The sequence below is a fragment of the Macrotis lagotis genome, chromosome 5 (genome assembly GCF_037893015.1).
Source record: "Macrotis lagotis isolate mMagLag1 chromosome 5, bilby.v1.9.chrom.fasta, whole genome shotgun sequence".
Lineage (NCBI taxonomy): Eukaryota > Metazoa > Chordata > Mammalia > Peramelemorphia > Peramelidae > Macrotis > Macrotis lagotis.
In genome coordinates, this window is record NC_133662.1 from 244,996,700 (window position 1) to 245,009,467 (window position 12,768).

At 37.7% G+C, this 12,768-nt stretch overlaps 1 protein-coding gene across 5 annotated transcripts in view; it reads left to right on the top strand.

The window, feature by feature from the left end:
* The window catches only part of ULK2 (unc-51 like autophagy activating kinase 2), a 70,761-nt gene that overhangs the window by 18,741 nt on the left and 39,252 nt on the right, over window positions 1-12,768 (top strand). For 4 of the 5 annotated variants that reach the window (XM_074189238.1, XM_074189240.1, XM_074189239.1 and 1 more), the window contains exons 4-10: window positions 262-294; window positions 588-624; window positions 3,039-3,212; window positions 4,769-4,842; window positions 6,041-6,142; window positions 10,557-10,615; window positions 11,176-11,258. In XM_074189238.1, the coding sequence (XP_074045339.1) occupies window positions 262-294; window positions 588-624; window positions 3,039-3,212; window positions 4,769-4,842; window positions 6,041-6,142; window positions 10,557-10,615; window positions 11,176-11,258 (562 nt within the window). The remainder of the gene's footprint in view (window positions 1-261; window positions 295-587; window positions 625-3,038; window positions 3,213-4,768; window positions 4,843-6,040; window positions 6,143-10,556; window positions 10,616-11,175; window positions 11,259-12,768) is intronic. The other variant, XM_074189241.1, reaches the window with a different exon arrangement.

Here is a 12,768-nt window from a genome sequence, read left to right on the forward strand (position 1 = left end):
TCTGTCCTCTCTTTTTCTTTATTGCAAGGCAATGGGGTTAAGTGGCTTGCCCATGGTCACCCAGCTAGGTAATAAGTATCTGAGGCGGGATTCGAACTCAGGTCCTCCTGACTCTAATGTTAGGATCAACTCTTATTAGCATTTGGTTTTAAAATCTTTGATAAGCAGTTTCTGAAATTTTATTTTGAGAACAATAGTCATTATTTTAGGCTTTGGCTTTTGATGATCTATCTAAATAAGGTTTATTGTGTTTTATTTTAGGAACTGCCCAACTCTGTTTTTCTGGTGATGGAGGTAGGTAGTATAGTCTATAAATGTCTGCTTAATTGGATTTGAAATTTCTTTGATAAGTACTTTGAAAATATGCTAGCAAATGATGCAATTTTGAAAATTGACATTCAGTACAGCATCATTGAAAGTAATATTTGAATTTTTGATACTGTACTTCTCTTAATGGATCTGTTTCAGTTGATAGCTATTAAATTTTATAAGATGAAAGTCTGATTAAATTAGTACCTGGCAATGGATTGAATAATCTTTGAATAAACATTCTTGATTTCAATTCTTTTTTTCTTTTTAAAAATCAGTATTGCAATGGTGGAGACTTGGCAGATTACTTACAAGGTAATTTTATAAATACTCAACTGTTTTTTCACACTTATTTTACGTTTTTTAAAAATTAATAGCAACTTATGATTTTGATTGTTAGACTTTTGGATTTTATAAATATGTCACTATATGTTTATATTTGATAGTATTTCTAGGACTCCATATGAATATATTTTACTAATGCTTACTAATGATCTCTAAGGGAGAGGTAGAAAAATGAAGTTGTATTTTCTTCCCTTTCTCAGAAATGAGCTATTACAGGTGTTAGAAAAATTTTGAAAGATAGAAGAATTTTTAGTAATGAAGTTTTGGTGTAAAAGTGCTTGTAAAATTAAGAAGGCTTTGCAGATTCATTCAACACACATGAAGCACCTTCTGAGTAAAGAGTTTTCTGCTTCATGTTGAGGAAGAGGAGATCAATCTTAGATGAAGCCTAGGCCCTAGCCCTCAGAGGCCAAAGAGGGTGATAATGCATCACTACAGAGAACTAGAATATAAAGTTGCCTTGGCGTGCTACTGACAGCAAAATATCAGGTCTTGAGGGTCAGACGGCCATGAATTGGGGAGAGGAGTGGCATGGAGGAGAGGGCACAGGTGCTTGAGTGTACAGAGATAGTGTTAATGTTCTTGTTTGATATAAAGTTAAAAAGTTGTGAGACTCTTGTGCATGAACACATCCAAGATGCCATGGAGACCATCCTCTTCTCTAAAACGTTGGGATTGGAGAGGGTTGGAGAGAATGGGCAGAGTTGTAGGAGAACAGGATCTTAGGGCTCCCCTCAGCCCCACTTGTTGACCACATTTACACCCCAGATGAGGAGGAAGGAAAAAAAATGGAAATGAGGTATCTTGTTTGTAAGAATAGTCACTTAAAAGACTGCCTCCCGCCCCTGAATAGAATTGCTTCAGTGGATCTCTGGATTCTATCCTGCTTCCTGCCCTTGCTGCTAACTGCCCTGGTCCCAAGGATGCAGGGAAGGACTTCTGTCCAATTCTGAAAGTTTGTCTGCCTTGGCAGTCCTGACTCTTCTTATGCCTCTGCTTCTGCGCCTCTGGTTCCCCTGTCTTCCTGGGAGCTTCATGAATATCTACATCTATAGAGATATCTAAAAATGGTCCTTACTTCCTCCAGAAGGTAGCCAGGCCCGGAGTTCCCTCCCCCTTGGTCTTGTTGCTAGAGTGGTTGATGAATGACTTCAGACAGGTGAGCGCTCGGCAGCATCTTTGATGCTGTTAGCCACCTGGTGTCTTGACAGGCATTTATTGAGTGCCTGCCCTGAGCCCAGCCCCATGCCAAACACCCCAACTCAGAAACAAAGCAAAAAGCAATCTCCTCTCAAGGTGCTCACACCCCAAGGTAGCAGGCAGGGTGCTCACTGAATTATTGTTGTTAGCCTCCAGTCTGCTGATTGACTTAATTCTCTGAGCTTTTTGATGAGCTCAACTGGTATTTTTAGAGCTGTACCAGGAGACATGGGTAAATGTTGAATAAGTGGGCTCTGGGGCAAGGGAGGGGGAATGTATGCACACACTTAAAGTTTAATTTGCATTGTTAATATTTTCTCCATCACTTTTAAGTCTTCACAATCGACAAAACATGAAGTAAGTCCTGATACAAGGTGTACATGCTCACACTGAAATTTTAACAGTTGGTTCCTGAAAGCCTCCATTTTGCACTTGAAGAAAAGTCTAGAAATAGCTCAGATATAGCTCATATGAAATCTGTGATGGTATTCTTCCTTGGTTTTGTCTTTTAGACCACATTTTGCTTTCCATGTAGTAACATTTGTGAATGAACTAACATAAAAAATACTCTTTGCTTAAAATGTGTTGTCATTCTGGATTTGTCTTTAAAATATAATTCGGGGGCAGCTAGGTGGCACAGTGGATAGAGCACCGGCCTTGGAGTCAGGAGTACCTGGCTTCAAATCCGACCTCAGACACTTAATAATTACCTAGCCATGTGACCTTGGGCAAGCCACTTAACCCCATTGCCTTGCAAAATCTAAAAAAAAAATAAAATATAATTCGGCTTTAATTAGAAATGTCAAGAAAGTATACACTTAGCTATAAAATACAAATATATTTGAATATACTTAATATACATATATCATAAGATTTGTCTTGCAGTAAGTCAATTCTGTTTGTTTAATTATCCAGGCCTTTTGATTAAACCCCTTGATCATATCTTCTCTCCTCTCCCCTCTTCACCAGGGATCCATAAGAGATACCCTGGTTGACCTTAGTTGAAAATATTTATTTGAAGGAATGTGATATGAGTCTGCTGAATAAAATGGCATCTGTGGCTCTGCTACTTTATCCTTTTCCCCTATTACCACTGATAATTGAATTATGGGTGAATGCAGATGGTGTTTTGGCTTTATATGTGTAAGTATGTACAAATATTTATGTAACTGCTTTCCTAACAGCTAAAGGAACTCTCAGTGAAGACACCATCAGAGTGTTTCTGCATCAGATTGCAGCTGCCATGCGAATTCTACATAGTAAAGGAATAATTCACAGGGATCTTAAACCCCAGAACATCTTATTGTCTTACGCCAGTCGCAGAAAATCAAGTGTCAGTGGCATTCGCATCAAAATAGGTAAATGAAAATATTTCCCTGAAGAAATGATCCTTTTGAAAATTAGTATTCTGTGATTTTGATCAGCTTTGATAGAACAAGTGATAAAGTTGATATTGTTTTGAAATCTTTAACCAAGCATTTTTTTTAATTTTCAACAAAGCTTTTATTTTACTTTTTTCCAATTATATGCAAAGATTCAACATTCAGCCCTTTGCAAGCTTTTGAGTTCCACATTTTCTACCACCTTCCCTTCTCTTCCCCCTCCTTATGGCAGTGAACAATCTGATATCTGACCAAGCATTTACAAAGGTCCTATTAGGTATCATACACTTTTCAGGGCCCTTAGGGTTGAAATACAAAAGGGGGCAATTTGTCCCTTAGGAAACCAACATTCTACTTTGAAAAGCAGTGGGGAATCGTGGCAAGAGGACTCGATTAAGGAATCAGGAGAGACTTGCATTCAAACCCTGCCTTTGACATTAATTCATTTTAGGTGTGTGGGTTCATTGGTTCTTGTCTTTTAACCTCAGTTTCTTTATAAACAAAGTGATAATAACTAAAATACTTGAACCCAAGCTCACCATGAAGAAATAGTGAGATAATGTGTGTCAACTCCTTAGCAAACTTGAAGGTGCTACATGAAGACTGTGCCTTCTTCCTCCTGCTGTTGGTTAGCCAGGGCCTCAAACTCTAAATGTTGGGTGTGGCAACAGAACAGATCACATTCTCTGAGTGCCCGCCCAGCCTTCTGTCTAGTGGCTGGTTAATTTGATTATAGTGATCACAGAAGGATAGAGCCAGAAGGGCCCTTTGTATTTGGCAGAAGACTAGATGGTTTTAGAGTTCTGGATGTAATGGAAAATTATTAGACAGACATCAGATGTTTTTGGAACACTTAGTAATGCTAGAAGTGACTAGTTGTAAAGCAGGATTATGCTTTCTTACTGGTAATAGGAATTGTCAGCAGGCCACACAATTTCTAATCTTCTCCAGGTTACATCTGGATATTCTGGAACAAATAAAAAGTGAAAATTTCCCAACAAATGCTGATGACATTTTAACAAGAAATATCGCATTCAATATTTTTAATGAATGATTTGTGGTTTCTTGTTCCATTTCCCTTCGTGCCAAGCATGATGTTTCTTACTCAGAAATTTGGCAGAGCCACAGCTTATGCAACTGATGCCAATGCTGTTTCTTGGTTAGTTGATTAGGGATTGCATTTTTGTTCTCATTAGTGTTAGACCTCTTATTAAACCCTTTTCAGTAAGATGGGTTTTGGTCAACGTTTTATTTTCTTGAAGGGTCCATGATAGTAAATTCCAAATACCAGTCCATCTCAATGTTTTACTGGTCTAGATTTTTTATTTAGTAAACTTACACATTTAAAAATCTGACTCCTTGTTTTCCTCTTTCTCTACCCTCCCATTCCTGTCTCTTCCCAGTTCTTAGACCCCATGTAGATGGTAAAGATGTCAAAAGTAGAAAATTTAGGTATTTTCCTGGGTTGGGAAACCCAGTTTTTTGGTATATGTGGAACATAATTATCATTTTCCTTTCATTTCTTGAAATAGCGGACTTTGGTTTTGCTCGTTATCTGCACAGTAACATGATGGCAGCCACACTTTGTGGATCTCCTATGTATATGGTGAGTCTTGTCTGTTTAAGAATGTAGATCTTAAGTAATGTGAGCAAGAAATAAATGCATGCTCTTTCCAGAAAGGTTGTGAGATAAGAATTATGCATCTGGCTTTATAATAGGCTTTTATTATGTAACAGTACAGATTCTCTAGGAGTGCTCTGTATTTTTCATTGCAGTAAACAGATGCCTTCCAGCCAAGTTTGTTGAAAAGTGAATTCCTCTGAAGCAAACCTTTATAATGGGAGTCAATAGAAAAATGTTGCCTTAGAAAGTAACCTTCCTAGTTTTCAGAAATCAAAACATCATGAAGGGGTTAAGACAGATCCAAGGCATGGGTGATACTGCTATACCTAAAAATACCTTTTGAAATCAAAACAAAGGCTTTTTTTTTAGCACCTTGGAACATTTTTCTCAATATCAGAACAGGTTTTTCTTCTCCCATTCTCTGTATTCTTTCCATGTAACTTTTTATTTGTGGAGAATATTAGAACATTGGTCACAGAGGCAGTTAGAAAGTGTATCCACTTAAGATGTCAAAAGTAGTTTTGGCCTTAAAGGCACTCCTGGAATCCAAGAATTCTCTCTGGGGGGAGTCTTCTGGTGCCACACTTACAGATCTTGGTCCTTAGCTTTCTTCTCTCTCTCTCTCAACAGTGTCTGAGAGAACTGGTTTACAAGATTTTTTTGTTAGTCCATCATGTACTGTACCCTAAAGAACATCAATTTTCCTTATATTTTCAAGCTCTCCAGACCTGTGAAATGAATTTAATGTTCCTCTTGATCAGCTCTGTCATAGTATTTTGCACCCTGACAGCCAACTTGCTACTTGTGCTGATGAAGGGAACCCAGAATTTGGTTGGTTCAAAACTGGCTAATCCAAGAGAAATTTATATTTAATGTGATAAACAACATGAGTTTTCTTTTTGAGGGAGTTTAACTTTCCTAATTATATTTTACTGAAGATAATTTAAAAAATTATTTTGAATTTTCTAAGCACAAATCAAGTGTGCCTTAAGGACAGATATCTCAGTTGGCTCAGACTTTTTCCAGGGAAGATAGATAAAATAATTTATAGATGGATAGGCAGTTCTTGATGGCATCCTTAGGAAGTGATAGCATTTTTGTAATTTCAGTGGTGATGGGAAGGGGAGTTAAGTATTATGCCAGTAATCCTATGGCTTCTGGGTTTTTCTGTCCTGTCTAGGCTCCTGAAGTGATTATGTCTCAGCACTATGATGCCAAGGCCGACTTGTGGAGCATAGGAACTGTCATCTATCAATGCCTGGTTGGAAAGCCCCCTTTTCAGGTAGAAGTTTTCTTTAAAGCTTGGCTCTGGATTATCTTTTTGTTTTGGTGGATTCTTCCATCTTGTTCCTAAATCTCTCTCCCTTTTCTGACCTGAAAGGTATAATGTTCCCTTAACTCAGCGAGGGTAAAGGGAGAATCCAGATTAGTTTTTCCTCTTAGCTGCTGTTGAATAGACAGAAGGGACTTAAAACTCATTAGCATCTTCTCCTGCCCTTCCTCTGCTCCTTCAGCTAGACCTTTCATAAACCAAGCTGGCATCATAAGGAGATGACTGCCTGGATAGAGGTGGAATGACCAACATATCTCTTCCTTCATCAAAAATCTGAAATTCTCACTGGACTCAGTAATTGTTAAGAAACCCAGTGGGAACTATAGTATGTGACTTCTGTTCAGAGGTGCGCAAAACATGAGTCAAACTGGCTCTGTAAACACCAGGAATGGGATCCACATCAGCATAGGTAGAGAAGCTGGCACTTCCTTTGTGCAACTGGAGACAGCCTAGAGTCAGAGAACACCTGGGGTGAACTTGGAGTCCCTGGCCAGCTATCTAGTCTGGTAGTGCTCAAGCTTGGAGAGCTCAAGCATTCAGTGACTCCAGGGGCCCCAGCACCCCGACCTGAGGCATCTTAGAAAATCCTGGAGATGTAGCCCAGGGGGAATACCCAGCTCAGGACAATGCAAGTACCAGGGGAGCCAGAGTTAGACTCAACAGGGATGACCTGATGACCACTCCACCTGAGTGCTGCAGAAGCCTTGCATAGATAGGTACCAAGCCCCAATTCAAGAACTAAGAGGAGTAAACCAAAGAAGACACCAACTAGCATTAAAATTATCTTAGACATAAAAATATCATAAAAGGAGAAATTAATTTGTAATAGCTATAAATATACTTGAAGAAAAATGAATTTTTTCACAAGTACTATATGACCCAGTTATGAAACAAAGCTTTAAAAAAATCAAAGAAAAAAGAATTGGTAGGAGAGCAGAGAGCATAGAAGAAAAAGTGGTAAACTGGATGCAAGTAATAGACTTAACTCTGTGAGACAAGAAATCAAAAGATGGTAAAAAAAAATACGAGATATTTGATAGGAAAAGCAGGTTAACAGGTCAAGGAGAGGCAATTTAAGAATATTAGCCTTCTTGAAACTGTGATTAAAGGAAAAATTCTGGACACTATTTCAAGAATTCCTAAGTGAAAACTACCCATCTCTATTAGAATCAGAGGGCAAAATGAAAACAGAACCACCAATCACCTCCCGAAAGAATCGCCCCCCCCCCCCCAAAGGAAAAGAATCAGGAACAATCCAGAGCTTCTTTAACAAAATGTAGCAGCCATTCATTCCAAAAATATCAAGGAACTCAGACCCAGCAGCTTCTGTCTTAAATAAGAGATCTTGAAATAGTCTCACTAGAGGCAGATGAGAGAAACTTGCGACCAGGGGAATGATTTATCATAGAGGAGAAATCACATACCTTTTTTTTTAGAAATAGTTTATTTATTTTGAATTTTACAATTTTCCCCCCATTCTTGCTTCCCTCTCCCCACCCCCCAGAGAAGGCATTCTGTTGGTATTTACATTGGTTCTGTGTTATACATTGATCTCAGTTGAATGGAAATCACAGACCTTTAAATGGAATGGAAGACCTTTTTGCCTTTCTAGTGGACAGACTAGCATTGACTGGGAACCAGTGAAGATTAAATGGAGCAGTTGAAACTGTCTCTAGAAGGATGCCAGGCTAATATTCTAATGGGGGGAACAGAAATAAGTGTTTTCTCAGAACCTTCATGACTTCTTGGCTTAAGGACCCTGGATGAGAGAAGCAGCATCTGGAGTACAGATTGGTTCTGTTCTGAAGGCTTCATGAGGGAAAAAGAGAAGAGAGAGTAAAAAGAAGGAGCAAGTGTAGGAAGCAAGAACAAAGAGGTGTATGTGATATAGCTTGGTACTGAAATGATTAAGAAGAAACATTGCAAATGTGGAAGAAGGGTGAAAGGGAGGGGGCATCAAATGAACCTGCCCTTTATTTGAAAGGATAATTACACAGAATTTGGTGTTGAAATGCATGAATGCAGTGGAGAAACAGGTAAAGATAGGGAGGGGTTGGGGTAGAGGGTAGAATAAAACTGGAAATTAATAGTAGTCACAATCAAAACAAAATTCCTGTACTTGAAGGGGGAAATTTAAAAGGGGGGAAAAAAATAAACTTGAATAGGGGTAGTAGAGGGGGAGGAGTGCCCATCATTTGGGGAATAACTGAACAAATCACGGTGTATGAGGAATGATGAGGGAATTTCAGAGTCTCTTGGGTGATATGAACTAAGGCAAAATGAAGTGAACAGAACTAGGAGGAAAGTTTATATCAAGACAACAGATGGAAAGAAAAGCATTTTGGAAAGAACTGGGAACTGTGACCAGTCATGTTTTCAGAGGACCTTGGTGAAACATATTACCCATATCCTGAGACACATTTTCCAACATGACCACTTTGTGCGTTTCTTTTGTTTGATTACTCATTCGTTGCAAGGGGTATTTTTTCTTGTTTCTTTTTAAAAATACTTATTTTGCTTTTACACAGACAAAACCACTGTAACCATGATCAAAGAAATGTAGTAAACTGGGAAAGTATATTTACAACTAGTATTTCTGACAAAGGACTCATTTCTAAAACATAGAGAACTGAGTCAAATTAAAAAAAAAGCTATTCCCCAATTGACAAATGGTCAAAGGAAATGCAAAGGCAATTTACAGTTGAGATCAAAGTGATCCATAATCATATAAAAAATCATTACTTATAAGAGAAATGCAAATTAAAGTATCTCTGAGGTACCACCTCACACCTCTCAGACTGGCCAGTATGACCAGAAAGGACAATGATCATTGTGGGAAATCTGGGACACTAATACATTGTTGGTGGAGTTGTGAATTCATACAACCTTTCTGTAGAGTAATTTGGAACTAGGCCCAAAGGGCAACAAAAATGTGCATACCCTTTGAGCCAGCAATACCACTACTGGGTTTTATACCCTGAAGAGATGATGAAAAAGGGTAAAAACATCACTTGTACAAAAATATTCATAGCAGCCCTGTTTGTGGTGGTAAAGAATTGGAAATTAAGTGAATGTCCATTAATTGGGGAATGGCTTAGCAAACTGTGGTATGTGTATATCATGGAACACTATTGTTCTTTTAGAAACCAGGAGGGATGGGAATTCAGGGAAGCCTGGAGGGATTTGCATAAACTGATGCTGAGTGAGATGAGCAGAACCAGAAAAACATTGTACACCCTAACAGTAACATGGGGGTGATGATTAACCTTGGGACTTGCTCATTCCATCAGTGCAGCAATCAGCGACTCTTGCTATCTCTTATACTTTCCTGCTTCTTTCTTAAGTATATATGATTTCTCTCTCATCACCTTCAGTTTGGATCAGTGTATACCATGGAAACAATGTAAAGACTAATAGACTGCCTTCTGTGGGAGGTGGGAAGTCAGATTAGGGGGAAAATTGTAAAACTCAAAATAAATAAAATCTTTAAAAAAAATACTTATTTTCCCAACTACATTCTTTTGGTTTTTGATTGGGAGAATTTGGAAGAGGACAGGGCCATTAAAACATTGTGAAGATTCCTCATAGTTGGCTGGGAGCAATGTGTAGAATATTACCTGCTTTTTAAAAGAATCAGATTGAGAATTGCAATTTTGTGAATATTTGTTATACATATCTGAAAAGTGGGGACCAATAATTAGGTGCAAACCAAGAGATTTGATCTAAGGTAATGTTAACCTGAGGTAGGAGTGTAGCATGGTGCTGAGAAGTAGAGGTAGTCGTACTTTTTTGGTTTGTACTTTTGACCAAGAAGTGACCTAGGTTAGGTTCTTACGTAAATGTAAATTTAATTTTCCACATTCATTATTCCCTGGAAAATACTTGAATGTGAAGTGGTATGGATTTGGTCAGGCATTAATAGGAAATTACTCTGATTTCTCCCTGTTACTATTTAAAGTTTTGCTAGAGAATACATAGAATACATAGGAATACTTTTCAAATATGACTGTCACATATCTGATTTGTTCATGTAATATATTTCTTTGAACATTTTGCCCCAGTTTTCTGGTGGTACAGATAATACTGAAAGTAGAGGCAGAGACCAACATTTATTCCATATCCACCATCTGAACAGGGATCATCTTGGGGAAATTAATGGGCCAAGGCAAAGGAAAGATTGGGATGTGGTCACAGTCCTGCAAAGAAGCTTGTATGCAGTTAAATTATCTGTTACTATGCAGATGTGCAGCCTTGTAGTAAAATTAGTATTGATCCCAAGATATGGAAAAGTGTTTTAAACCTCTTAACTGATGAGGATGTTATCATTAACTATTTCCTCCACCCCTTTTTTTCCCCCCTGTAGGCCAATAGTCCACAAGACTTGAGAATGTTTTATGAAAAGAACAGAAGTTTGATTCCTAGGTATGTGTGTTTGTTTAAATGAAAATTTTCAATATCTGAAGATCAAGAATTTTATTTTCATTGCATATTTTCAGATTCAGAAGCTGTGATTTGACATAATTTCATTTGCTTAAGAAATTCAATTCATGGGGCAGTTAGGTGGTACAATGGATAGAGCACTGGTCTTGGAGATAGGAAGACCTGAGTTCAAATCTGTTCTCAGACATTTAATACCTATTTAGATGTGTGTACTTGGGCAACATACTTAACTTCATTGCATTGCCTTACAAAAAAAATTCACTTCATCAATTTTCATGGGTTTGAGTATTCTCAGATTATTCCCAGATTCATTTTAGTCTCTCTTCTGAGCTCTAGTCCCATATCACTGACTACCTTTTGGACATTTCAAACTGAATTCTGTAAATATCTTAAATTCAACATGACTACTATAACTGATTATTCTCCTCACCCTTCCCTCCCCAGTGTCTTGCCTTTCCCAACTTCTCTGTTACCAGTGAGGGCTTTCCCCTCTGTAGTTAATTAGCATACTCAATTAACATATTTTTCCCTGTTTCTTACAGTATCCCCAGAGAAACATCACCATATTTGGCTAATCTCCTCTTGGGTTTGCTTCAGAGAAATCAAAAGGACAGAATGGACTTTGGTGCGTAATGTACAAGTTCTTTAAGCTTTGTAATGTTCAGAATGTAGCAACTAAATTAGGGTTTCTTATTCATAATGATTAATGTATTTTCTAGGGATGTTTTAGAAAATATTTTATGAATTTTTTTTGTTATACCAGTTGTGTCCAATAATTCCCTTTTCCCCATAAAATTTTCCCTGATAAGAATAAAAAAACCAGTCCTGTGTAGCTGATTCCAGCATCATAATAAAGCTGAGTGAAAAAGAAGCCTGAGAGGAGTGGATAGAGATAGCTGCCTGGAAGGCAGGAACCACTAGGGTTTCAACTAGATCTCCAACACATAGTAGGGCTGACTGTGGGAGGAGCTGGGAGGGAGGACGGGGTGGGTCAGAGCATCAACCTGCAGCAGCAGAGGGACTGCTCTCCTGAAATAACTTAGACCAGGGGTTCTCAAGCCTTCCCACAGTTTATATAAACTAGGTATATAAACTTTGTATATAAACTTTGTATATAAACTTTGTATATAAACTTTATATTAAACTTTGACAAAACCTTTGAAATAAAATCCTCCGATTAAGATTTTTAATATCTATTAACAAATAGTTTTTTTTAAACAACCTTAAGATATTTCAGTTCCTTGTGTAGTTTGGGAAATAATGCCCTCTACCATTTGTGGACATTGAGTGAACCCTGCTGACTCCATTTTTGTGACTCAATTCTGCACCTAGATCATTTCTCTTTCTATTCAGTTATGGATCCCATAGTTGTGGGAAATTTCTTCAATTATTACATTGTTTGAACCTAGCCCTGCTGGGGAGCTGTGAAACTGAATCACTTCTATCAGTTTTTCAGAGACCCTTAATTAAGGACTCAGATTGTGTCAGATCCAAAAATTCATGCAAAGAGTTTTCTCACAATTATATGTCTCAAGCAACCCAAATGTCTTATCTGAAAACTGGCTCTGTCCTAGTCGATGTAATTGTTTCCATGTTCTTTGATTGAATATAGACACTTGGGGTGACAGAATGGAACACCTCATTTTCTGATTTCAGGGACCTGTTCATTCTCCTTTCAACTCAGAAAATCCTTAATCTTTTTTCCAGTTAGAACTCAAATTACCTAATTTTTAATCTTGTTAATTTTTTTTTAATTAATTGGTCTTATTTCATTAATTATTTTTAATACATAAAATTTGTCTCACTGTATTCAGGGTCTTTGGACTGAGTGGGGAGTTCATTGGCCTGGTTTTTGCTGTTTTGCTAATATATTGTATAACTAAGATTGTTTCCTTGGTTATTATTATTTATCTATCACACAGTGCAAGTCACAGGTCCTGTCCAGACTCTGTCTGCCCCTAAACCAAAGGACTGAAAGACTTTTTTGTTAAGTAATAAAATATGGTGATTTCTGACTTCAGCTTGCAGTTTCTTTTTTGTCTTAAGAAGTCTACATTATTTTCCTAACTAGATACTGTGAGGATAGTGAAAAGTATAAGAGACAAATGTATAAATGTACATACAGGGGAGTCAAG